Source organism: Sphaeramia orbicularis, chromosome 20 (genome assembly GCF_902148855.1).
Source record: "Sphaeramia orbicularis chromosome 20, fSphaOr1.1, whole genome shotgun sequence".
Classification (NCBI taxonomy): domain Eukaryota; kingdom Metazoa; phylum Chordata; class Actinopteri; order Kurtiformes; family Apogonidae; genus Sphaeramia; species Sphaeramia orbicularis.
The window spans coordinates 10,534,589-10,561,622 of NC_043976.1; the positions used below are offsets into that span (position 1 = coordinate 10,534,589).

At 40.7% G+C, this 27,034-nt stretch overlaps 2 protein-coding genes across 4 annotated transcripts in view; one reads left to right on the plus strand and one right to left on the minus strand.

The window, feature by feature from the left end:
• rbm33a (RNA binding motif protein 33a) overlaps positions 1–11,039 on the plus strand; it is a 32,577-nt gene extending 21,538 nt beyond the window's left edge. For all 3 annotated transcript variants that reach the window (XM_030123107.1, XM_030123108.1, XM_030123109.1), the window contains exons 14-19: positions 121–423; positions 836–1,576; positions 4,265–4,441; positions 5,239–5,424; positions 5,824–5,912; positions 6,041–11,039. In XM_030123107.1, the coding sequence (XP_029978967.1) occupies positions 121–423; positions 836–1,576; positions 4,265–4,441; positions 5,239–5,424; positions 5,824–5,912; positions 6,041–6,089 (1,545 nt within the window). In that variant the 3' untranslated portion in view covers positions 6,090–11,039. The remainder of the gene's footprint in view (positions 1–120; positions 424–835; positions 1,577–4,264; positions 4,442–5,238; positions 5,425–5,823; positions 5,913–6,040) is intronic.
• Positions 11,040–15,521: 4,482 nt separating this feature from the next.
• shha (sonic hedgehog signaling molecule a) lies at positions 15,522–23,926 on the minus strand. The gene is made up of 3 exons (XM_030123155.1): positions 23,287–23,926; positions 19,215–19,476; positions 15,522–17,328 (listed from the first exon to the last, which is right to left on the minus strand). The coding sequence occupies exons 1-3, from the start codon at positions 23,584–23,586 to the stop codon at positions 16,643–16,645; spliced, it is 1,248 nt and encodes a 415-aa protein (XP_029979015.1). The 5' UTR covers positions 23,587–23,926; the 3' UTR covers positions 15,522–16,642.
• Positions 23,927–27,034: the final 3,108 nt, after the last annotated feature.

Genomic DNA, 27,034 nt, shown 5'->3' on the forward strand with positions numbered 1-27,034 from the left:
AAATAAATCTCATGGAAAAGGAAATAAATAAATGTAATGTATGACAGCATTAATTGTCAATAAAATTCAAAATTAATAAAATCTGCCCTTTTTTTTTTTTTTTTTTTTTTTTTTTTTTAGAACACACCACTGTCCAAGCAAATGCAAAATCCACCCCAGCGCAACAGCAACCTACGGGAGGTCCCTGTCGCACCTGGCAACACAAACATGAACAGTGCCCGCCCCGCCACCTCTGCCGGCAACGTCAGGCCTGTTGCCAGGGCAACACAGGGGGTGCGTCCCGGGCAGAACACTCAGCCGATGCCTGACGGTGGCAGAGGACGAGGCCAAGTTGCTGCCAAGACAGCATCACAGCCTGGGGGAGCGGGCAGGACAGTGGTTCGCAAGGAACTCTCAAGCACACCAACGGGCACAGCACCACAGGTCAGCCTTTTAACAGCAAATGAGTAGTCCTTTTCCGACAAATATTTTATTTAACTACTTTTGTTTTTATTATCTATTCCTCTGAAACGCTGCTGTGAACTGTGTTATGCTCATAATTTTATCTCTGCTCAATTCAGTGACCTAGAAAATGTAAGCTCAGCTGAGCTTATTAGTGTGCTGAAAAGAACTCTCATTTATTAAAAGCCCAATCATAAGGTTATTAATGACAGCAGCCTTGATTCATTGGAAAGGACAGATCAATACGATTGTTTTTTTCTCTTGGGCTTTGTGTTTGATTACATCTGAGTCACACAGAGTAATATGGCCCAGATAGGAAGCGGTGTGGTACCTGGATTTGTATTCCAGTCTTTGGACAAGCAATGATATTGTCAGCTTGTGTTTTTTGAAATAGATTCCTGATGAAGATGAGGAGACACGTCAGTATCGTATGAAGATTGAGGAGCAAAAGCGTCTGAGAGAGGAGATACTGAAGAGAAAGGAGATGAGACGACAGATGCAGGCTGGGGTCAGAAAGAAGGAGCTACTGGAAAGGCTTAGTGCATCAAACACTCCAAACCAAGGCCCAGTTCCTCCCCAGATTCAGCCCTCACAAACAAATCAGCCAACGCCACACCCTGTGCAACAGCAACCGCAAGTACAGCAGCAGCCGGAGCAACAGCCGCAGCTACAACAGCAAAGACAGATTCCACAGAGAACACCTCAGTCCTTAAATCAGCCACTCAAGAGTCCTAATCAAGGCACGTTTATTTCTCCCAGTGGTGCCACTCAGACCCCCACACCACGTCCTAATGTCAAGACACGGCTGCAGATGGTAAAGGGTAGCGGTCAGCAGCAGCAGCATCCTGCCATTGGCCCAGACCAGTGGAAGCAGCCCCAACAAAACCAGCAGCAGCAGCTGCAGCAGCGAAGGAACAGTGCTCTCCAGAACACAAACAGACCAATTACTCAAATCCAGTCCACTCAAGTCCCCCAAAAGAACATACCCGTAACTCCCTCAACAGGGCCTGGCCTTGCTCAGCCTCAAGGACCTAAACCTGGAGCAAAAAGAACTGTGATGCAGCGGGCCAAAAACCCAGGCGCCGATGGACTGCAGGTGCCACAAAAAGTCAGAGTCGTCAAACTTTCTGGAGCTGTAAGCATTGAATTCTTATTCCACACCTTCCTCTGTTTTAGTGTGACATTTATTTGATCTGTGACAGCTGGTTTCACCTCCAAAAGAAATGACGTAGTTTTGAAATGAAATAGTTTTAAATGCCAGTGATTGCCCTTGCACTGTCTATTTTGTTATCTAAAAGATATCTAACCTATGGGAATGACAAGGTGATGTCTGTGTCATTTTGGCAAAATTGATCTGTTAAGAGTTTCCTCCCTTAAGCTTTGGGAACTGATATTTAAGCCACAAAGCATTTTACCTTTAGAAGACAGAAAGGCTGTAGGCATTAAAGAACGCGATATGACATTTATCTGTTGAGTTGGGGACACCTCATCACTGCTCTTAAAGGTTGATATCGTCTTTTAAGGGCAGATGATATTCTTTTAAAGATAGAGGCCTTGGAGAGGGTAAAACAGGACTGACAGTAACGCCAACAAAAGTCCAGAATTATCACTGTCGGCAATTTTATACTTGCTTGATAAGTTAGTGCTGTGGCCTTAATTAGACATTAATCTTTATTGAAAAACCACAAAAGCATGCATGTTAAACATTCATACTTGTCACTGAAGAGACATGTTGTTGAGCTGTGATAGTATTTGAAATAAGCCGCTTTCTGACTCCATCCCCGAGGATCAAGCCGCAGAGCCAAAATCGCAGACTGGCTGCAGATGAAGATAACTGGGTGTCAGTGCGTTAATGGAAACCTGCGTAGAGCTATCTGATGTAGCACATCTTGGAGGGGAAAAAAGGGGGGAGTGGGATGTGAGGTGAAGAAAGAGAGATGGAAACAGAAAGAAACAGCCAAGGCCCATAGTCCTGTTGAAAAGAAGATTCTCTAGATGCTCCCTCTTCCGCATTGTTCTGCTGTCATCAACGAGAGCTTGACAATGTTATCTCCTCTCCTCTCTCTTTTTTTCTTTCTCACTCTCTTTTTCCATCTTCCCTTGGATGCTTTTTTCCATCAGCCAATCTCTCAGGTGCGAGGCAACAAAAGAATGCCAATCCAAATTCCTTGTAATTAATCTTTTTTGGTTAAGGGAGGGGGGGCATAATACCTGTGTAAGAAAGTTGCCACTTTTGAGGATTTGGATTTGTATGGCTTAGACACACAGATAAGAGCCAAATTATATTTTCATCAGGGATAATACAAAGCAGCACAAGACACAAAAGCTGTAGGGGGGTGTGAGGGGGGATGGGGTACACATCGAGCTTCTGTCGTTCTAGTGTAATGCAGCTTAGCATTTGATGGGTGCAATCAGGAGCTGTGATTTCTATAGGAGGGATTAATCCATTTACTCTCAACTGGGGACAGGTCAGAGATATCGCCTCTTTTCTTCCTACGTATTGATCTGTCACATCTCTCCGCTGAGTCGGGGAAGAGACGACCTTCAATTTCTCCCCGCATGTCAACAGAGTTGAGCTGTGACTTTATTTGATAATGAGACCACCACCTTTTTGGGTTGATCGTTATTCTCTACAACCTGTCCAATAGGAATCCTACCCCAGTACTGGCAAATTTTCAGCTTGTTTTGTTGATGTGATTTTGCATTGTTACTGCTGTCTTTAAATCTGACATTGTGTCCTAATACTTGAATAGTATGACTAGGTAGGTAAGTAACTGTAGTGCCCAGATGGTAATGGTATAAATCATGATAAAATCACATTTTTCCAGTTGCTCAACCATACTGGCGTCTTAACTGTATTATTAAGACACGTTTCACAGTGCAGTAGTATGTCTTTTAAGTGCTGGAAGACGGACTGATCAGAACATTTTCCCAGTTATCAGTATTGGCTGAAATTGGGTCCATTACTCGTGCTGCTTGTTATGAGATCTACTTGTGTTTTCTTAGATTATTAATTAAATGATGCCATAGAAAATATGAGATGCTCCACTGCTCATATTTGATTGACTGTTTGACTTTGTGACTAATAAATACTTGAACTATAGATGTGTGCCAAGTGGCCAGGGCTCTAAAATGAAGCCCAAAGCTGCTGACGATTATTTGATGCTGGCTTCCATAGACTTGCGTTAAGATTCTCTCTAAAAATGATGGACCCTTAAATAAGCATACTGGTGATCTATCCTGGACTTAACCTGAACCCTAGATAAGTAAGATTTTAGAGCAAAAAGAAACTTGGTGGCTCTACACTAACATTAAATGGGCCGTATATGGCTTTCCACTTCAACCTGCAGGAGTTTGTGCAATTATTGAAAATTACTTAGAAACACGTGCCTTGGTGAGCAGCTGGGGGCTGTGGATGTCGAACTGTGCACCAGTACTGATGCCTTACTAAAGCCAAGACACAAAACACAGCATTAGAGATCTCTATAGGAAATTAATTACATTATAGGTAATTGTTTGATAAAAGATAGGAGGTGCAGTTTACAGGGGTTACCTCTCAATTTACTATGCCCAGCTCTCCGTAGGGTGTTTCAGTGAAAAATATCACATAATTAGCTTACTATTGAACCACTACAGCTGTTTCAGCCACACAATTGTATATTGGTACATGAAAAATTCTTCTTCATGGGGAAATTAAAACCTATGTACCAGACACACTGTTAGACTGCCCAGCACTGTCAGCACCATTTTGTGTCGCTTGCAAACAGAGATGCAAGCCGGAATTTCGTTTGAGTAATGAACGTTATTTTTCATCTCCATCCAGGGTGGAAAGGGGCCTGAGGCCACAGGTGTCCCTGTGCAGCAACAAGGCACCTGGTCGGCAACACCACTCAACCAAGGCGTGCAAAGGAAGGTTACCATGACAGGACAGCAGCCACAGGGACCAAGTGCAACACCGCAGGCTAGCCGAGGGGGCATGGGCAACCCTCAGCAAAACAGGGTATGTCAGCCTTGCTCTCTTGTGTGCTATGTACATATCATTTACAAATATGTCTGTATATTAACGTTATGCATGTAACATAACGGTGAGTCTGAAATAAATGGGGTTGAAATGTTGCCTGTAAAGTTCTCCTGCGTCGCTGGTGTTACCCTGGCATTCAGTAGACATACCAATCGAGCAGTAGAGGTAATAAGACAGGACAGTATGCCAGGTGCAGGAGTATTGACAAGCTGAAAGCAGTGTAACACAGGGGGCTACACAAGGTCCCTTGGCCTCTCTGCACGCCTGTCACCAACAGGCTGCTGTCACACTTACCATACTCACTGACGCTGACAGGGTAAGGCAGCCACCATAACGCTTGTATGGCTCCTCTCCCTTTATGCTCCCCCGCCTCCCAACACACACACAAACACACATCTTCCAACTGCCTCCTCTCATCTTTTTTTCCGGGTCTCTCCCTCCTCCTCCTCTTCCTCTGCTGCTGAAGAAACACACCTCTCACTCACAAGCTCATATGAAGATATGCCATGCCACATGTATTTGACATTGATGTTCTATGTAGAAATATGATGAGTCAATCAGGTCAAAGCCTAGCACGTCTGAGAGGAACACAGGCAGTAGTTAAAGCGTTGTAGAATTTCCCTTTGTGCACAGAAACAGTATAGCTCATCTGAACGCCGTTGAATGCAGGATGAAAACGTCAACACGCCTGTTTAAGGAAAAAAATGCTGCACTTTTGTGTTTTGCTCTGAATACTCAATTGTCTTTGTCTCCACTCACCCCTTGTGTTGGTTTAGGTGGTGGTCTCGGGCCGGGGCCGAGGTAGAGGGGGTGGGCAGATGGGCCGAGGCCGTCCAGTGTCCACCAGGCAGAACCAAAGAGGAGCGGAGGGCGAACCGTGTACCGTGTCCATAGAGGGCCTCTCAAGCTCTACAACTGATGTTCAACTGAAGAACCTCCTCAGGTCCATCGGGCCCATAGAGGTGTGTATTCACCAATGCAACCTGATCATTTGGAGTGTAAAGTACTATTTAATTACACTTCTTTCCTCATTATTTACTTTGTTTTTAATGCTTTCACTTGTAGTCGTTTCTCAGTTGTATCCAAATGTTAAAGCTGTATGCTCTTAAACATATCATGCATTTAAAGCTGCAAATCATCCATTGAAAACATGAAAAATTGATACTTGCACCCACTTGAGCAGCAATAATGGATGTTCTATATGACTATGTGATCCCATAGCACCCTCTGCTGTTGCAGTCGGGTAGGTAGAGGGAGAGGACTGAATAAATAAGTCTGTTTCTGTTCACCACCCTCACTCCCTCTTGTGGATGAGAGGAGAATATCTCAATTTCTCTTCATCTTACTTGTGTGTATTACAGACATTCAAAATGATGCCTCAGCAGAGGAAAGCGATTGCCACATTTTCCTCTCCTCAGCATGCAGCAAGTTTCCAGATGAGCTTCCACAGGTAATCAATATTTCTCCTTGTTTTATGTCTCTTTGACAAATGAATATCTTAAGCATTTAACAAAGCTCCAGATCAGTGTACATTACTATTTCAGACACTGACACACATGATTATTACAATTACCACAGGCACATGATTGATTTATCCCACATTGACGTGTCGCTGATTGATGGATGAGGAGCACACTAGAAGCAGAGAGGGTCCTGTTGACGACAAGTCACTCCCGTCTGACGTTTTGACTTCGCGTGCACAGCTCCAGCGCCACATAGGAATATTTCTTCAGCCTTAACGTGGCCACTTAACCGTCGATGTCTCCGTACAGAAGCAGCGCTCATCACCGATCACCCTGGGACACAGAACACAAAGACATTAGCTGCAAGCATGACTGTGTTACACTGTGTCTGCCATTGTCCGCTGTTGTAAAAGGCACTGGAGAGACACTGGACGATTAATCTTAGATGTAGTAGTTTGTGAGGAATATTTGTGCATCTTTCACGGACACTAAGTAAACCTTAAGGGATAATGGTTGCTCCCCTCCTCGGTAATATTCATTGCAACAAATTAAATAGACACAGATTAGTTCTTTTTTTAATTGAAGGCTTACTGTTGGCTTCAGATGCAGGAAATGGACGTGTCAGACTGTGACTAGCGCCTCCCCCTCTGTAGATGGCAGTATTTCATCAGTTTTGGCGACTCATTAGTTTCAAGCCAAGGCAACGCTTAGGTATGGATCAGTGGCTTTTGGGTGAATGGCGCCGCCTAGTGGAGAACTCGCATACAGGCATGAAGATGTCCTGGGGTTTTGAATGTCAACACATTGACCACTTGTTTTTGGAATAGCGGATGTTGCGACTGTGTTTGTCCACTTCATGGTGCTTTTCAGTGTCGGATAATCTCTGGACTTTAGGTCAGTTATTCCGGTCAGTTAACATTGCTCTCTATTATAAATGTTATATTTTAAGTGTTACATTAGCTGTTTCTGGGAAAATCCCCACCCCTTCTTGAAAAGACGTTTTAGGTGCATGTCTGATCCTGGGCTTTGGGCAGATATTGGATGTCTGATCTGATAGGTGGACTTTGAAGAAGTGTGTTTGTATTGGTTTTGAGACTTTTAATAATTGAACATAAATATTAATTATGGTAATTTAATATTGGTTTTGTTTGGTTAATTCGCATCAGTGTCTGTAAAGTTTGGATCCAGGATGTACATGATTACTCCATTGTGGTGTAATTGATCCGGATCTGTGTGACAGTTGATAATTGGGTGCTTCATCACCGAGTTTCGTGGCGTACCTTTGACACTGCACTGGTACCTCGGATGTGGTTATCCTGGTTCCGTAGATAAACATAAACATATTCCCCTGGTTTAATGAATGTCACTTGTTTTAATAAGATCACCGCTGTGAATTCTGAGCTGCTGAGTGTACATAGTGTCACATTTCTTAATGTGTGAGGAATTTTACTTGGCACTTGTTTGAACTTAAATATGTAAATTTGTTTTGTTATCCTTTGAGCATATGCGCAGATTTGGTTCTTTAAGTGTTACCGCGTGAGTACATAACTGGAATTCTTGGAAAGGTTCATTATTACTCATCAAACTAAACACTACAGGGTAAGCTTACTTATGTTTTCCTCATGATTTTCCTCATCACATTACATTTTATCTACCCCAGGTATAAATTTGTGAAAAAAACCAAACATATTTCTTTCATTTTCAGTCACATTCATGCATATTTATCCATAACGGAAGTGCAGAAGGGAATCTCATGTGAATTATTCATAAGAATATGACAATAGAAAGTGAGGGGGCAACCATTATCTGTTTAGTGATTATGTACATAAGTAGATGATAACCTCAATATTTCGATATTTATCCTGTCCAAACAGTTTTTCGGGTTATTCTTTACTCATGTTGTATCAAGTTAGCATTTTTATATGTAAAGATATGCCGATGTGTCCAGACATTAATCATTTTATAAGTGTTTTGTTTTGAGTTTAGAGCCAAAATGACTGGACCGCATTTCTGTTTATAAGACATTTGAGAAGAGGTTGAAGGGGGGACAAAAGAAAATAAAAAAATGGCCAATATACCGTCAACATGCAGGTATGTGGAGCCGGTTCAACTTTAGCCCAAAGATGTGTGGTTGTGTGTCCATGTGTCCAGTACTTTTACAATCAGGTATTTTTATTATTTGTACCAGGGTTATTAATATTAGTAGTACTTTTACACTTTGTAAAATCTTGGATATTCACTTTGCTACATACCTCATCATTTTTACAACTGTTACACAGTTAAATAATGCACAGATTGATCCTCTGTTATTTTAAATATTAACTGTAGTCTATAAATAATGAGTCTCACAGATTAAGGGGAATGCTGCTAAATTTGGCATCAAAATGATTTGCTTTAATGACAGAAGTGAGCGTTTTTTTTTTCCTGCTCATTTAACCTTGATGTCGTACTAATGCACTGCTCCATTTCAGTACACAACATGCCTTAAATGAATATAAGAACACCTGAAGTGGCTTTACTTGAATGTGGGTTAGAGCTCATTTTAAAACAGGTCATTTGGATGGTTAATGTCATTCAATGAATTGACTCCTGGCTGTGCATCTGGGTGACATCACAGATTAAAAGGTCTCTGGTTTTGAGACATGCATGTGACAATTTTATTTGGAAATTTAGTGGTATTTCCCTTAAATTAGTTGTTTTTCTTAACCAGATACATACAGTTAGAAATAACTAGACTACATCCTAGATTGTCCACATGCTTGAAGCACCGATGGTTATTAATTTGGACAAATGAGATGTGAGACAATGTCCGAAAACTCCTTAAGTCCTTGTGAAACTTGGTTGTGTGGTTCAAAGTCTTTTGTATGTTGTACAGTTGTTCTAAAATCACTTAATTTGTGTTTTATTCCTTTTGTTTGAGTTGCACTGATGTGAAGGTTTTTGTGCCCTGAGAATGTGAACTCACTGTTTATAAATGTTATGCATTTTTACACTTAAGTCACAGTTATGTGGTAAATCCTGTGGATTTGACAAACGTATCAGCAATGCCAGTGTTAAACATGTTATAAGACAAGTAGTCTTGTAATCCAAAACAGATTCATATTGAATCTATTTGTATCTTAAGTTTAGAAACTGTATGATTTGATGTTCTATTTTCTATCCAGTGATGTTGCTTTGCTAGTTTACAATAGAACGAAATGACCTAAATGTTTTCTGAGCCGGTAGAGGTCACTGACATATTTGATTCAACTCAGGTTTCTCTCAATGGGATTCATTTAGTGATTGCATAAGAAATCATCATGGCTGAAAATGATTATTTTCACACTGGTTCTACTACATCTGCTATTACCCCACACTAACGCTCTAGTTTTTATTTTTCAGCAGGTCCGTTTGGTGAAAGAGGAGCGCTGAAATAACCTTCTCATTCTTTTATGTTTCTTAGGTCATGTCCTGTGCAGCAGAACAGACAGTGCTGAATGTTGTTGCTTCAAAAGGCTTTAAAAGCAAAGACCATACCAGGGGTTTAGTTTAGTTTAGTTTAGTTTAGTTTAGTTTAGTGATCAGATTTGGGGAAGACATGCGATGGGATTTAGCAGTGATTAGATAATGATATGATTTTAGCTCCAGTCTGGGGTTCATAGCAGTAGTTCGCTCAGTTTAGTTTCAGCTGGCTGATGCTTTTATAGTTGACTGATGATGCTGTTAGCTGCTTGTTGGGTGTTTCATAGTGTATGAGCTGGAATTGCCCACAGTTTGTGCCTTTTTAATAAAATCCTTATCTGACAGTAATTTTAATGTATTCTTAAACTCCTGAAAACTTTGTATCTGCTGTTTTTCTCCACTTAATTGATTTTAATTTGGTATTTAACAAACTTCTTTACTTGGAATAGCTTTTGCCTTTTGAAAATCATTGAAATTGGCGGCACTAAATGAGAATTTTTGTAACGGCAAAAAGCAGTGCAGAGTTTTCTCCGGTGATGAAAGTTTGGTAGATATGGATTTGGGTTTGGCTATGACATAGTGATCAGAGCAAAAGTGTTCAAAGAAAGAGTTTATTTGATTGCACGAAAGGTACAAACTGTGGCTTTGAGTCAGATGAAATCTTCCAAAACCACTGGTATGGTCTGGTATGGGTGTTTGTTTTTGGTAAAAATTTTTATTTATTTATTTATTTATTGCACTAGCCATTTCCATTATCATCCTATTGTGTGATAAGAGTGCAGTGACAGTGTGATTATTTATATAAAGATTTGATCAGAAGTACGTTCGACTATGACCAAACACCTGATGTGACCACTGTTGCCACGGTTACCACACCTGACTTACTCCACCTTTTAACACATTGCTTTTAACTCAACCTTTCCTTAGTGTGAGGAGCCCCGGTGCCGACCCGTCTCTGTTGTTCTTTCTTAACTCTAATACTTTTAAGTACTTTCACAGCAACGCAGCCTCGGAGCTCAGACGGAAGATCGCACCCTGACTAAATAAATGCACTCAGTTTTCCGATTTCCCCCACATTTCCTTCCATCGCTGCTTTTTCTACCACTGCTGCCGTTGCATAACTTGATGTTGACTTGATGCTGCACTTTTAAGACTTTTGTATCGAGCAGGGTGGCCCACCTGGATTACCATTGTTTGTTAACCCAGTGGATGGAGGTTTCCATCTCTGTGACGACCGTCGGGTTCACAGAGCAGACGTAAACTCTAAAAGCGCTTTATGGCTTTCACTGCACCAAAGGGTCATCCCGGCTTCTGACAGTTATTGTTTGGTTGGATTTAGAGAAAAAAAACAAAAAAGACACTGCAGAGTTTCTTCATCTTGAACATTATGGTGCAGTAAATAATGACTCCGATCGCTGCCAATCCAACCTCTGTGGGTTTTAACTGAAACTGTTGACCACCCTTTCTACCGTGTGTTTTCATACTGGGATGTGTGATGTGACGTAACACTGTTTTGAGTCTGATGATCTCACTGTATCACCACGCAATTTGTACTGATACTGCAAACGTTTGTGATTGTCCCAAAGAAACAGAATGGTTGTCAAAGAAAGAAGTGGAATGTGTAACATTTGATACAAGAAACTGGAAAATAAAATAGAAAATTAAACATGAAACAGCTTTGATTTGTCTTTTATTGTGGAGTTTTGAGCGTGTGGTGCTTTTTATGACTTTAATTTGGACTCTGACATTTAAAATCCGTCAGTGTCTGAAACAGTTGCATGGAATCTAAGGAGAAAACCTAAACCTGCACCCTTACATTTACTGTATTTATACTCAAAAAATACAACACTTCAGAAACAGGATGTATTGAAAGATTAATATTTTTGTCAGCCTTTTCTTAGATCGTAATTGTCATATTTTTGCACCTCAAGCCACATAGTAAGAAAAAGTAACTGCAGTTTTAAGCCACATCCACATTTACCTCTGTTTCTACTTAGTTGTCTCCTTCGTGTTTCTTCATATAATGACATTAAACACAGGCGTATTAATAAAACCATCCTGTTCAGCACTGGCTCATCTTGGTTTTTTCCTTCTCCCAACTTACCACTCGTGTCTGGAGCGCTCCCCTGGTCTCCGCCACAGAAGTAAACGCTGCCTTTAAAGAAGAAGGAGCGCTGCCATTTGCAGAACTCGCTTAGAGACGAGGAGTTTTGTTTTCCAGAATGCCAGACTGTTCATGTTTGCAAATGTCAACATTTGTAAAAGCCGTTGTTGAGCTCCAGCAGACTGAGGGCCCCAGAGGGATTAGAGGAGGCTCTGTTTACCTGCTCTGAGGAATGCTGCCCTGCACGGACGCTTTTGTATCTGTCAGGGACCCAAGGTCACAGCGCCGGCAGAGATGGGCCGCTTTGTCCCTCCCCAAGTTTCCACCTCACAATATCAACAACAAAACACAATGTGGGCGACCTGGGAGAACGAAAATGGAATTCCTGCTCATGTTGCAACAGTGTTCAGAAACGAGCGTTCAATGGCCTCTTTTACCTTTGTAGGTGAAGGATGGCTTTCATGGTTTTAGTAATCTTATAGAATATTAACGACTGTGGTTTGTCTTTTTATGTATTTCATATCCTCATTTGTACTTCTGTAGATGGAATTGTGCATCTTAAATAGTCAAAGTGTCACTACAGCTTTAATCTTAGCTTATTTTACTCATATTCAGCTTTGGAACCAATTACACTGGTCTACAATTATTATTATTATTTTTTTTTTTTAGAAATATTTTGCCTAAATGTGCTAAGTTTTACATACTTTATGAATTGCAAAATAAATGACAAGTGATATTAGCTGATGTTTTCAGTGTCTATTACACACGTATTAGTTTATGCACATTTATACAATAGAATTATAAATGTTCCACAATTGTAAAGTGAATGTATTATAATGCACAGACAGTTTTTTGAAGTCGATCCTGTAACTTTGAGACAAACATTCCTTTTGAGGAAAACCCATTCTATCATTAAGTCTTGGAATTGCACGTTTTGACCCAGCCAAACAGCATTTTTGGCTGAATTTTTCTTTATTAGTAACTCAAACTACTTTTATTCTCGAGACATTTTACTGTGACTCTATAAAAATTCTAATCTGTCAATGAATAGACAGCTTTTTTTATGTGTGCCTAGATTGTTTTTCCCAAACATTTCCATCATTTAAATTCAACTTTTTCTGTTGTCATTCATTAAAAAATACCTTATTTATTTAATTAGTAGAGCAAAAATATGTGTTTTGCCTATGTTTGTCCAAAATAAACCCCTAATGCCTCTGTCAAGTCACATCCATGTTGATTTTTAAATGTGGTGCTTTGTTTAATCATCTTACTTTCATTTGGACTCCAATTCCCAAGATCCTTCAGTGTCTGAAACTAAGAAACTACAGCATTTTTGACTGAATTTTTCTTTATTAGTGACTCAAACTACTTTTAATCTTGAGACATTTTACTGTTCTCAGATTATTAGTGATTTTCTATAAAAATTCTAATCTGTCAATGAATAGACAGCTTGTTTTTTTTTTTTGTTTTTTGTTTTTTTTTGTTTTTTGTTTTTTTTTTTTTTAATATGTGCCTAGATTGTTTTCCCCACACATTTTCATCATTTAAATTCAACTTTTTCTGTTGTCATTCATTAAAAAAAAAATACCTTATTTATTTAGTTAGAAGAGCAAACGTGTGTTTTGCCTATGTTTGTCCAAAATAAACCCTTAATGCCTTTGTCAAGTCACATCCATGCTGATTTTTTCAATGTGGTGCTTTGTTTAATCATGTGACTTTCATTTGGACTCCAATTCCCAAGATCCTTCAGTGTCTGAAACTAAGAAACTACAGCATTTTTTACTGAATTTTTCTTTATTAGTGACTCAAACTACTTTTAACCCTTTCATGCATACTGGTCACTACAGTGGACAGCTATTCTATAGCTGTTCTCTTGTATATTCATGGATTTTGTTGATCTTTTCGTTGTTTTTTTTTTGTTTGTTTGCTTTTTTTTTTTTTTTTTTTTTTTTTTTTTTTTTAGACTTTATTAAAGTTTTAAGACACTACATATCTTTTCTGACATGAATTGGTAACATTATGTAGATCTCTCCTGAGCATAAACCCCCAGAGTCACAAGCCCTCCCCATAGTTTTCACATAGTTTATCAGTAAATACATGTTTCTGTGCATCAAAAATTAAACATGTGGTGTCCAGCTGAGTGGACATTTTTGCAACTTAATGAAAAATAGGTTCATAAGATTTTTTTTTTTTTCATTACTTTTTTTTATGTATTTTTGAATTTTTAAAATTATTTTTATTTTATTTTATTTATTTTTTTAAATTTATTTTTCAGAGGAAATTTTTCAATCGCATTGTTTTTTTCGTGCATAAAGAGGAATAAAAACACTCAGGAAAAATTTTTGATTAAGGTTCTCATAATTCATGCATGAAAGGGTTAATCTTGGGACATTTTACTGTTGTTAGATTATTAGTGATTTTCTATAAAAATTCTAATCTGTCAATGAATAGACAGCTTGTTTTTTTGTCTTTTTTTTTTTTTTTTTTTTAAATATGTGCCGAGATCTTTTTTCCTCACACATTTTCATCATTTAAATTCAACTTTTTCTGTTGTCATTCGTTTAAAAAAAATAGCTTATTTATTTAATTAGATGAGCAAATGTGTGTCAAACGTGTGTTTTGCCTATGTTTGTCCAAAATAAACCCTTAATGCCTTTGTCAAGTCACATCCATGTTGATTTTTAAATGTGGTGCTTTGTTTAATCATCTGACTTTCATTTGGAATCCAATTCCCAAGATCCGTCAGTGTCTGAAACTAAGAAACTACAGCATTTTTGACTGAATTTTTCTTTATTAGTGACTCAAACTACTTTTAAACTTGAGACATTTTACTGTTGTTAGATTATTAGTGATTTTCTATTAAAATTCTAATCTGTCAATGAATAGACAACTTGTTTTTTTTGTTTTGTTTTTTTAAATGTGTGCCTAGATTGTTTTCCCCATCATTTAATTTAAACTTTTTCTGTTGTCATTCATTAAAAAAAATAGCTTATTTATTTAATTAGTAGAGCAAAAATGTGTGTTTTGCCAATCTTTGTCCAAAATAAACCCTTAATGCCTTTGTCTAGTCATATCCATGTTGATTTTTTAAATGTGGTGCTTTGTTTAATCATGTGACTTTCATTTGGACTCCAATTCCCAAGATCCTTCAGTGTCTGAAACTAAGAAACTACACCATCCCTCCACTGCAGCCACTTTGTCACATTATTATAATACTTATTTAGAAGTTTGAGGCCTATTTGTGAAACTCTTGCAGTACTTGGTGAATCATTCTCATGTCGCTTCCCTTCAGTCACCACTTGGTGTCGCACTTGCGCAACTTTAAAACCTGATCCACCAGAGGGATCCGATCCTGGTCTGGTCTAATCATTTTTTTTTTTTTTTTTTTTCCCAAACGCATCGACACCACAGCACCTCAAGCGGACACCAGTACATGTCTATAACCTCCCCACTGCCTGCCCATCCCGAATCCCTGTGAAAATATTGGGAGATTATAGTGATTTGTAAAGAATAACATGTTTTTGTAAATGTGATTGAGACTAAAGTGTGTCAGACCGGACTGTCACTCATGTAAACGGAGGCTGATGGAGTAATCTGACCTCAGCAGCAGACACCGAGAAGCAGATTTAGGGCCAACAAACACACTTCTGTTTAATTTGTCTGCAAGTTAGGAGTTATTTGCGGTGGGCAAACCTCGTTAAATTCGACATGGGCTCTCAACATTTCGCAAGCATGCAATAGATAGTTCAAAGCGCAGGATTCTCCATTTTGGAAAGGTTAAAAAAAAAAAAGTTTCCAAACAGTGCAAAAAATATTAGTAGCTCATTCATATAAATTCAGTATAATCAGTCAAATAAATGCTTGTTCGTTTTCAGACATAATAATCCCTTTTAGCTGGATCCAGGCCCAGCTCATTTATTTAATTATTGATTTATTGATTGATTATCTGTTCCAACAATATTTAATTTTGTTGTGAAAATCCTGAAAATGCCGTTCAGATGTTCCTCTGTTTCCTGTGGAGCTCATCAGTCACACAAACACATGTAACAACTGCAGGTTTGAAGATTTTCTTTATCTCATTTTGTAATAAACATATAAATAATAAACTCTAGACATTTTTTTTTGACACATCGCCCTGTTATGAAAGTTAACTGGTATGGTCTGGCTATATAGACTATCCAAACTGTGCATCTGCCGCAGGTCATTTCTATAAAACTATTTCCCTATTACAAAATATGAAAAGAAAAATACATTTTAGTACATTTACAGGAGTTACTTATTAATTTATTTAACGAAACTTTCAGTACTACTTTTACTGTTACTGAATTGTCAGAATCTGCATTTAATATTTTTCTCAAAAGAAAACAAAAGTAGAAACACAAAAAAAAAAAAAAAAAAGCAGAGAATGCAGACATGAGGCAGAATATCTGTCCCTCTCCGACAACTTAAACGAACAGTTTCCAAAATAATAAAATTCTTAATAAACCAAGCAGTACAAGATTTTCCAATACTTTCCCAACTACTGTATTTAAATTAAAATATATTCTCATATCTTACACTATTTCAAATAACGAAATGTGATTCGGTAGCGATCTGTCAAAATCTAATTTACAATTCTGTGTATAAAAATATAATTTATGGAACCCCGCGAAGTTTGTTCTCCCCAAAATATAACAGTCAGTTGCACATATATGCACATATGAACATTACAACCTGTCAAAGTTAGCTCCTTTCTACATGGTCTTCTTTCTCTTTGCGCTGTTTTTCTTTTCTTTTTTTCTTTTTTTTTTCTTTGTTCTTTTTTTTTGTATGTTTGTGTTGTTTTGTGTTTTTTTGCATTTGAGATATACAAAAATAGATTATGCACAATTTGCTGGTCACACCATTTGAGAATCCATTTGTGTGACAGCAGCGAGTTCACATGAGAATAAATTATTCAAAGAGAAACTTTTTAAGGCTCCATTCATTCTTTGAAAGGGGACACATCATGGAAAAGTCACTGAAATAAATATCCCAACTCCGCTGGGGCCTTTGTCTGTCTGTTTGTTCGTTTTGTTTGTTTGTTTGTTTGTTTGTTTTTTTCATTATTATTATTTTTTATTTTTATTTTTAATCTACTGAACAGTTCGTGTTTCCTACATTTAGTCTCATTCTGCTCCTGTGGTAGAGGTTTCAACTCGGGGATACTGACATCCCCAGTGGATGGATCGAGTGGCTGTCCAAGAGCCATGTTCCTAATTGATAAAGGATCTTGGAGTACCAGTGCACCCCGTCCTTCTGTGCACTGACTGGAGGCGGAGAACTGGAAAACAACGTGGACACCCAGTAGGCGAGCCTGACAGGTGCCAGGGCCCAGTGCGCCAGGTCGTGGTCTTGGATCACTGCGTAACAGGACGCAAGGACCTCATCCACCACCACGGTCCCCTGCACGGTCACCGGCGCAAAGGAGCCCTCGTGCTCTTGCGTGTAAATCCGTTTTACGGTCACGGGCTCGAGTCCACGTCGCCTCTCGTCAAAGACCAACACCTTTTGTCCAGGTCGGACTTGGCTGGCGAACACCGCAGACATCAGCCCCTCCTCTTCCTCTGTGGAGTTGTGGCCCACGAAGAGGAGATGCGCGGCGGTCAGGGTGATTTTCTGGCCCCAATCTGTTTCGATCACGTAAAACATCCGTCTGGTCGTCGAGTCTTGATCGATGAACATGATGAAGTCGGTGAAAATGGGGTGTCCGTCGTCATCCGCTGCCAGGATCCGGTCGCCGGTTCGGAGATCTTGGACCGCCTTCTTGGTTCCGTCCTGGAGGGTGACCGTGGAGGAGCCCGGGAAGCATCCGCCTGACTTTGCCGCCACAGAGTTTTCTGTTGAAATAAATTAAAACCCTTTAGAAAACATCTTTTTACATCATCAGAACATACACAGTGGGGAATAAAATACTTGTGCGGGCTTTTAAATATCTGACATCCAACAATGTTTGAACTTTTCAATAATAAACTTTACGCGCTTTGCGTCTTTACGCATCAAAACCAGCGTCTCATTGAAAAACCATTCAACAACTCTTCTGTTTTTTTTGCGTGTATTTGTATTTTTCCTTCCTCCACATCATGGTGGGCCATATGCATTTTGCATAATGATGCCTGTCGTCTCCTCCATGCCAAATGCGTATTGGCTTGGCCCACGTTGTCTGAGGCGAGAGAACTGAAAGCCTTGGCTCATCTATTCTTAATTAAAAAACCCAATAAAGAGCAGGCATTGTTATTCTAAATCAGCTTGTGGATCGAGCTACTCTTGGTAAAGAACACTTACGCCTTTCCCAGCTACTCTTCCCATATTTACTCAGGTGCAGAAACCTCTATGTGACAATTCACACAAATAGGCGACTCACAACTACTATTTACCCAGTGGAGCCACTTTTCCAAGCCTCTCGAGTTGTAGATTTGAATATAAATGAGGGCCCGGACTCTTAAATGCTTTCTGTTGTGCAACATCAATGTCCCTCTTTCTACCACCTCTCCCTGCTTTGTTGTCCGTCTTGATGACAATAATTTTGGCCTTGGTGGAGCTCTTCACATACCAGTCTCTGGGATCACACTGTCCTGCACACAGAAAGGAGGAGGAGGAGGGTTGGAAGGGGGGTGGGGGTGGGCTCCTCAGAATTTGGGGCTTTTAATCTTCTTTTAAGATTCCCGAGCATGAAATAAGGTGACAACTGAAAACCAGATTTACCCCAACCAATTCAACATTGTTCCGCCAAATCCTTTTGGTAAAGTCGCATGACCCCTAATGACACGTCAGCCCGGCCTACGCTGTGATCTCAAAAAGTGTGTGTTGAATGACAAATGAGGGATTTATCAATAAACTTTCGGTCCAGAAACAACAGCCATGGTTCATCAATCATTTGTGGACAAATCTTTTTTTTTTTTTTTTTTCCGAGATAGGTGTCCTCCTGTTTTGGAGGCCTGTGAGGAGAAGAATTTAAACTAAAAATAAGCAGCAATAAAAACGAAATAATTAAACACGAAAGTTAAAATGAGTGAAATATGGATAAAATAAAGGATAAGATACTAGTGTGTGTTTCTGTTAAGCCCAGAAATACAGAATGAAACCTCATAAAAGGTAGAACTTACTGTATTTTATTTTTTGTCTTCTCAATGTGCGTAAAAAACACTGTAAATCCCATATGTTTTCCATTCCTAGATGATCACATCAAGGATCTTTGTTGGATTATGGTCGTGTTTCCCACCAGGAGACGGTGTGGGGCGATGTAAGATCAAGAAATACGCTGCATGGGAAATGCTCACACCGCCACAGGCTGAGATGAGCCCCTGCGTCAGGCGCACAAATGTATATTTTCCATTTTATCTCATCAAAAGATGAACCAGCAGGTGGTCTGTGCAGTTATTAGATCGGCATTTGGAGCCTATTCTTGTGATTAATCACTAATTGGAGGAGAAACTTCCATCAGGTCTCATCATTGAATCAGTCAAAATGAACAGTTTGAGTTAAATCAGTTGAATGTCTATTGAACCTCTTATACTTTATTCTATGTTGCAGCTCATTTAAACCATTGATATTAGGTTTTGGCCTCATGGTATATAGATTTCTCACATTTCCCTCTATTATTTCTCTCTTTTTCCCTGCCTAATCTCCTACTTTTCATACCCAAACCAGGCCTTCTCTGACCTGCACCTGCTCTTTTCTGCAGGTACAACAGTGCAGACTTTCCTCTCTTTGTTCGCATCCATACCTGCTTTCACGGAGCAGTGGATGTGGGCTTTGGATTCGTAATAGACCCAGTCGAATCCGGCTTCCACCGCCAGTCTGGACAAAGTGCCGTATTTGCTTTTGTCCCTGTCGGAGGTGGTGATGTCCACAGCTCTGCCTTCGTAATGAAGCGACTCCTCGAAGTGGTGCCCGTCCTCATCCCAGCCCTCGGTGACCCGCAGCTTCACCCCGGGCCACTGGTTCATCACGGAGATGGCCAGAGAGTTTAACTTGTCTTTACATCTCTGTGGAAGGACAAATGGACCGGTTAGTCACGTGGATTCTCATATTGGTTGTTCTATGGCTCATTAATAGTAATTGGAGCAACATTTACGCATGACGCGCTCACATCTCCCTGTAAATCCAGACAAGTTCGAGTTTTTACCCCACTCCCTGATGGATCCCTCTTTCATGTACCTAATCTCTTCAGTCCATTACAGTGATACAAATGTCCAGATCAGATGTGACCCTTGCCCACACCTCTCTACCCCCACCCCCACTCGACGCCCCTTGATTCCTCTCAGCTGAGGTGAAACACTGCAGCTCCTGATCCTGTATGTGAGCTTGCATTTCTCAGTGTTGAGCAGCAGCGTCAGAGGGCACATCTCGGATAAGAAAGCTGCTGATGAAATATTGATAAGGCACCGCATTCGCTTCACTGGCCTATAACATACAGTATGGGGTCTTTTCGTCTATGAAAGGTGCGAGCAGCGTTCCTTTCTATCAAATAGTGCGGCGTCGAGCCCAACATGCGTGCATCATAAATTCATGAGCTTGTATTAGGCCATGAAATGAGCGAGTCCTTTTGTTGGTTGCAAGTTGTCTGTTTTCTTTAAATAAATAATTGATATGCAGATGATATGAAGATGATCTTCAAGAGCAGCTGCTGCCTTAAAATATCTGGAGTTTGTCCTATAAATAAATCGTCGCACCCCAACCTCTCTGCGCTCTCAATGAAGATGCTTGGCCTTCTCCAAGACAACTATTCTCAACACTCAAGCAATATGTCAAATAAAACATCACAAAGAGTCTTTTCAGTCCAACCGCGGAGGGAAACTTTCATTATTCTTCTGCTGCAAAGTCTTGGAAACGTGACATGCCTCCTTAAGTCGAGGTGTTTTAGTTGCTGACGGACAGACTTGTGAAATATCCACGGATGGTCCGGGTACAGAGGAGCGTCTGTGTGTGACCCACTGTCCTCTCCTGTCATGTGTCCTAAAGCTGGAATGTTCACATACACCTAAAAAACTCGTATAACCCAAAAAGAAAAAAAAAGGGAGGATTCACATATATTAGTGGCTGTTTTATGAGGATATCACACTTGTAGAATGTAGTGAATAAAACCTCCCCAAAACCTCCCACATTCTGAGTGGGATTGTCAGAGTCAAGAGCCGTAAAGCTTAACCTATTTATTAATTCATTAGGTCGTGTGCCGCAAATCAAGCCAAATTCTGCTCAGCCACCGTGAAGCCCAGCAGGGCGCCCTGGACCGGCGCTTTGTGCTCGGGGTAAAGTTGTTCAACAGCCTCCCTCTTAATCTTTTCACAAATGATTTGGTTAGAGGAAACACTTATCAGCTACCTGTCAGTGCAAACAGCTGCCAGCTCATCGCTTTTCCAACTCGTTTGCACTGCGGGCTGAGACTGCAATCCCCTAACCGTGAAAAAATCACTTTAAAGCCTTTAATAAGTGTTGGGTCTTAACATTTTTTTCCTTAAAAGTACATCATACATCTTCTATCCTGGTTACTGTAAGTTGTATAGTTTAAAAATATAGATAGTCTATTCTGTTGTGGAAGTTTTGGACTTTAATTATCGCAATAAATCAAAGTAAACGCAGATTTATCTTCCTCCACATGCGGTAAAGTCCAATTATTTAATGACAAACATTACTTTGTGAGTTAAAAGGGCTAATATTTATTCACCCAAACGACACTTAAACAGAGAGATGCTCCTGTTCTCACCAGGTCCCGTTACTTCAGAAAACCCCAGTTTATGATAATTCATACAAACGCAGCTTTTGGAAACTTTCCAGCTCTGTCTCAGAAGTAGTTACTGGATCGAGCGCGCCATCAAATCAAAAATATTGAGTATTTTCGTCTTTGCTAGACTTCACTGAAAGAATTAATTGATTAATTCATTTATTTCACACACCCACTGAAGCTACAACACAGACATGTGCTTTGATTCGTGTGTAAATACAACATCTGTGTTTTAAAAGGTAAGATAATGAGTAAAATCCACTGCGTCCATGCGTAAAACCTGTGCGTAAAAGCTTACTGGGTTTATGCGTAAAGCCGTGGTACTGCCTGAGGAGCGTCGACACAGCGTATATGCCCATGTGATAACGCTTATGCAACCGGCAGAAAAGGCTAACAGTCACAGTCCTGCTGTCTTGGATGTTCATCCTTGAATCTGCACTGTCATATATGAAGACCACCTCACCTGTTTTAACTTACTGTGGTCTCCCGCTGACCAGGGGTCATAAGTTCACATTGCGTTTCGAGCCCGGTGAGAGGTGCCTAAAAGCCCTTTCATGTACAATTCACACTTAGATCCTGTAGTGTTTTCTGTAAAGGCTTGGATGCAGAATGAGAAACGAAGCCAAAACTAGAGAATAAGACAAACGGAAGCCAATATTCTTCTTCATACAACACTGAATTAGACAAACCTAGACCACTGATGTAACAATGAATCCTATTCTGTGTGATGACCTCCCACCCCCCCAACCCCCCTATGCAGACCTGTAAACACAGCTTACAGCAGGTGGGGCATTTTACTTCAGATGAGTCTTGAAATTCAACTGTTCCTGCTTCTGTTTGGGCTGAAGCCTGTGTGCATTCTGCAGAACCAGCACCACGAGACAGAAATGATGGGATGTTAGTGTTTGAGACCCTATAAGTGTATGACAGAGGGGATGGGGAGGGGGGGGGGGGGTTGAGAGGGACACCGAGACCGCACGCACAGTGAATATTTCATCGGAGCTCGTGCTCACCCTTGGTGCGAGGCACGGGTTCAGGGACTCCTGCGCGCGCCTGGCTTCATCACCACCACCACCACCATCACCACCATCACCACCGGCATTTTATTATTACTGAGCCAATATCACCCAAGCGCTTTTAATAATTCACCAACATCTGAGTGCTAAAAGTCATGCTGAAGAGACGTGGCATCCTGCAGCCTCTTGGAGAGACACCAAGGCATCTCTCCGACGTATTGTGAGGCTCGTCTTATGTGCACAGAACGAGCTGTGATGCTTGATAACTGCCTACATGAGCATGGACTATTTAAAAAGGATGTCATCTTCCATGCAAGCAACGTTTGTATTAGACCGAATATGTAAATGACCGAGTTCCACCCAAGTATCAAGTCCTTGGTAATGTTCAGAAGACTCTCAGAGAAATGTCACTGTTTCATGCACTGATGCAGACCATGCAAACGGCTAAATTACAGCAGCCTGTGCGAGAAAATGTCTGAATGAGCCACATCATGCCTGAATAAGCCCGGCTGTTTGAAACGGTGCGCATCCCCAGCTCTGAATTCAGAGCTAGAATTAAAAAAAAAAAAAAAAAAAAAAAAAAAAAAAAAAAAAAAGGCGCTTCAATCAATCTAAATCTGGAATAGACAAGAAATACTGCAAGCCTTCATGAAATTAAAGGTACCATGAAAGTGCGCCTGTAAAACAACAAATAGAGCATCACAAAGATACAAATATAGATATGAGGACGGGGCCACATTAATATTTTAAATATACTGTCACAATCATGAAGGCCGAGTGTCCTGACTGTCCGCTTGCACATCACTTCTCCAGCTGGATTTCTACATTCGCTTCAAGCCTACAGCCTTTTTTTTTAAAAAAAGTCTTATCCTGGTGCATAAAGCGCATCTGCTTTTACAGTGAAGTTAAAAAGGCTCAGTGTGAAGAGTTCAGCAGCGGCTAAAACAGACTTGGCTTAAGGTGCGCAATCACAGTCTGACAAGGAGGTTGTTGCAGTGCGCAGTGATGGTGCGTTAGGAGACGGGCATGAGGGGAAAAGGGCTTTTCTGTCTCCTTACCTGAGTCATTAGCCTGTCGGCACCGGTGTTCTCCTCATCCTTGAATATGATGTCTGTGTTATAGTTGGGAGTCAGTTCTTTAAATCGCTCGGAGTTTCTTGTGATCTTGCCTTCGTATCTGCCGCTTGCCCCAAGGGTCTTCTCCGCCACGTTGGGGATGAACTGCTTATACGCAAGAGGTGTCAGCTTTTTCGGGTGTCTTCTCCTGCCGTAGCCCCTGCCGGGTCCGCATCCCATCCCAGAGGACACCAAGGACAAGCAGATGAGACCGACCAATACGATTCTGGTCCAGAGCAGCATTTTTTGTCCTTTAAGATCTCAACGAGTCGCCGCTGCTATCTCTGCCGTCTGCCTCTCCCGGCTCTCGCAATGTCCTTGTCTCCTCCTCTACTTCGCCTTCGCCTGGTCTCTACCGTGGCAGGTGCGGAAATGAACGCCTCGGACAAATGGTAATAACGGGGCACATCGAATGAGGGTTAAAAAAAAGTAGTGAGGGAATTAAAAGCCACGGGATCTCTAGTCGAGCTGCAGCCGCTTGTGTGAGGCGACCGCTTTTACTGCTTTGTATTATAGCACCGATCTATAGCAGGGGAGGGACTTGATTGGTTCGCTTAGACAAACCCTCCTGTTATCCCACAAAAAAATCTTAAAAGATTTCTTCCACCTGAGGGTTAGCTTGTGTTGCAGGGAGGAGGGGCTGTTCCATGGGAAAACATCAATTATACACCGTCGGTTTTTTTTTCTCCCTCCCATTTTCCAGATTTCACAGGAAACTCAGGACAGACAGGAGCACTTGCACAGTGCGGGGCTCAAATCTGAAGCAGTGTAGTTAGGTGAAGTGATTTCAGTACGTGAGCCGTTATTGGAGTGCGTCTGGGATAACTTTGGCACAAAAAGCTTTTCCCAAGAGAATAATGGAGCTCATGTGCCCGCATTGCGCACGCACGTCTTGGATGATTTCTGTGTGAAGATACATACATCCAATAAATAAACATTATCCACATTTTACTCAGTATCCTTCCTATTATATCTGAAAATGCAGTCTCTAGTTGTGGGCATTGTCTCTTTGATAAACGGGACTGTATACGCACAAGATTGGATTTGGAATAATTTTTCACTATGTAGATTAAACAAACTCTTGGACTTTTTTTTTTTTTTTTTTTTTTGGAGAAAGCATAACACAGAGATAATATAAAACCATCAAACTGTCTGAAACTTTACCAAACTTTAATAACAGATATTGTGCGCGTTTGCAGTGCACCGTGCTCCCTTGTTGCGCTCTCTGTCTTTGCGCGTAACAGCGCACAAGCATAACCTTTCCACGTCAAGGCCCATATTCAGCTTATAAGTAGCACGTCGTGTATTGTTTCATCTGTCACGGTCATGAAGTGTCTCTGAGGTTGTGAACGGGACAGGCCGTAAAGTAGCAGATGAGGTTTAAGAAGGTGTTTCCCAGGCCTGTCCGACTCATCCCAGGCATTTTTTCTAATTGGAACCAGCTTATTCGGTGCGTAAAATGGACTGCGTGTGTGTTTAGAGCCAAGGATCACCCGTGGAGTCCCCTGAACCTTTTACCCTCTCACAGTCCCCTTAATGGACATATTCAACAGTCAACGCCCCCCCCCCCCACCACCACCACCACTGCCACCATTCACTGGCATTAGAACGGAAGGAGGAAGGGATTTATATAAAGTATTCTGTCATTAATTATCTACCTAAACTAACGATTTCTCCAATCCCAGAATTCTTTGGCTTAAAAAAAAAGACGTTTCCATCATCAAACTTCCTGTGTTGTTTTCAGCCTGACACAGATTATTTGTATTCCTGTGATTAGAGTCAATTATGATGTATTAGTAATGTGTTGTGTTGATTACAAACTGCATGGCACTGTGACACATTAAACAGCACTGAAATCCACATTCAAGGCACATCAGCTCAGACAAAAACATATTTTAAATGTTTCAGGAAGGCAAATTATTTGTGGGATAACAAACCAACTGTTAGAGTAATTACAGGAAGAGGGGCTGTTTTGAGGCAACTCTAATCACACTGACAGTGTGGCACAGGTGCTCTGAAGTGAGGACAGATATGCCAGCCTTTGGTGTGGCTTCAGTCTCATTAAAACCTCGCTCTGGCTGACCTCCAGTCTGGCATTCACTGTCTATGCCAGACTCGTGGCACAGCAACCAGGGCAGGTGAGACTACCTGCCGCTCACTGTAACCGTGAACGTCTAGTCTTGGCCAAAAGATGGCTTCTGTACATGGCAGGCTGACCAAAACCCTCCACAGCCACTGACAGCTTTCAGTCTACATCACTGAATTTCATCTGTTTTTTGCTAAATGTCATGGAGACTCTGAGGATGTCATTTTTTTTTTTAGGGAAACCACTGTCCAAACACAGAACTGACAGCAGCGGTGATGCCTTGAGGGACACCAGAGGAACTGTTTGGCCTCCAGGTCAGAGCTTTGGTTCAGGTGTCACAGCTCTGAGATAAAACTTGGCATCCCACACAAACACCTCAAAACCACAGAGGACGTGGAGATACAGAGTTCACCGAGTTCGCCCCCATGCTTCACAGAATACAAGGCGGAAGAAAAATAAATAATAATTATGATAAAAAAGTGGTTATGAGGAGGTTCTTGTAATAAAACCAAGTGACAAAATGCAATGGCAAGAGAAATGAATAATGCAGAGAGTGTGATGAATAATGCAGACTAAAGAGCAAGGTGTGCTGATGTGACAGACTGGATTTGAACTTGAGTTTCTCCCACAGAGGTAACCAACCATCTATCAGCCAGACCTGGGGCAAATAGCATTCGCAAACATTACACTTCATTGTTTGGTTTTGGCCTCCTTCGGTGCCAGATGGGTGGAGTTTGACACTTAAGGCAATGGAAATCACAGCAGACAGTTTAGACAATTAATCAAAGCATTGTCTAAAGGTCAATTGAGTGTATATACTTGTGATTAAAAAGTTATTTGACACGTCTGAAAAATGCAAAACATCACAAAGCAAACACTAAAAAATTATGCTCGTGGTGTTTGTCGACTGTGTTTGGGGACCTACCTGGGGATATTCCTGCAGACTGAGATGTAAACACCCTGGATGGTTTCCAGTTCGGTGTAGATCTGATATACAGGCACGAATCCCATGCACTTATATTCCATTTAGTATTAGTACCTCTGCTTTAAAAAACAGTTTTCAGTTTGCCAAATGGGATTTTATAGACCCATTAATGTAATTTCAGAGTCAAACTGGATGTTTTCCCCAGACAATACTATCATAAAGCCTTATTAGACGCCTTTGGCCTGACAGCTTACTCAAATACATGACTCTGTAAAGACTTTCTCATAATTAAAAGCTCCTGAAATGTCAAATGTGAACCATTATGTGACGCTCAGCTGTTTCTTCATTGTCACTGACTCTGTCTTTGCATATGACGGTGACACAGCAAAACAGGAGCAGATTTTATGAAATAATTCTGGAGGGATTGAGGGCATTGCACAATTCATATTAAGGAGCCTGTTGCATGTGATGGCTAATCCAATGTGAGGCATAAAAATGGCCAATGAGTCATCAGCTTTTTTGATGTTGTATTCAAACCTGTTCTCCATACTACACATACTTTACACCCTTCTACCTTCTCCCCACACGTAGACCACTGTCTTTTGCATGAAATGCCCCTGTTGAGTTCCAAAGAAATTAAAAGATGTTGCTCAGAATCAGACTAAACCCACACCCATGTT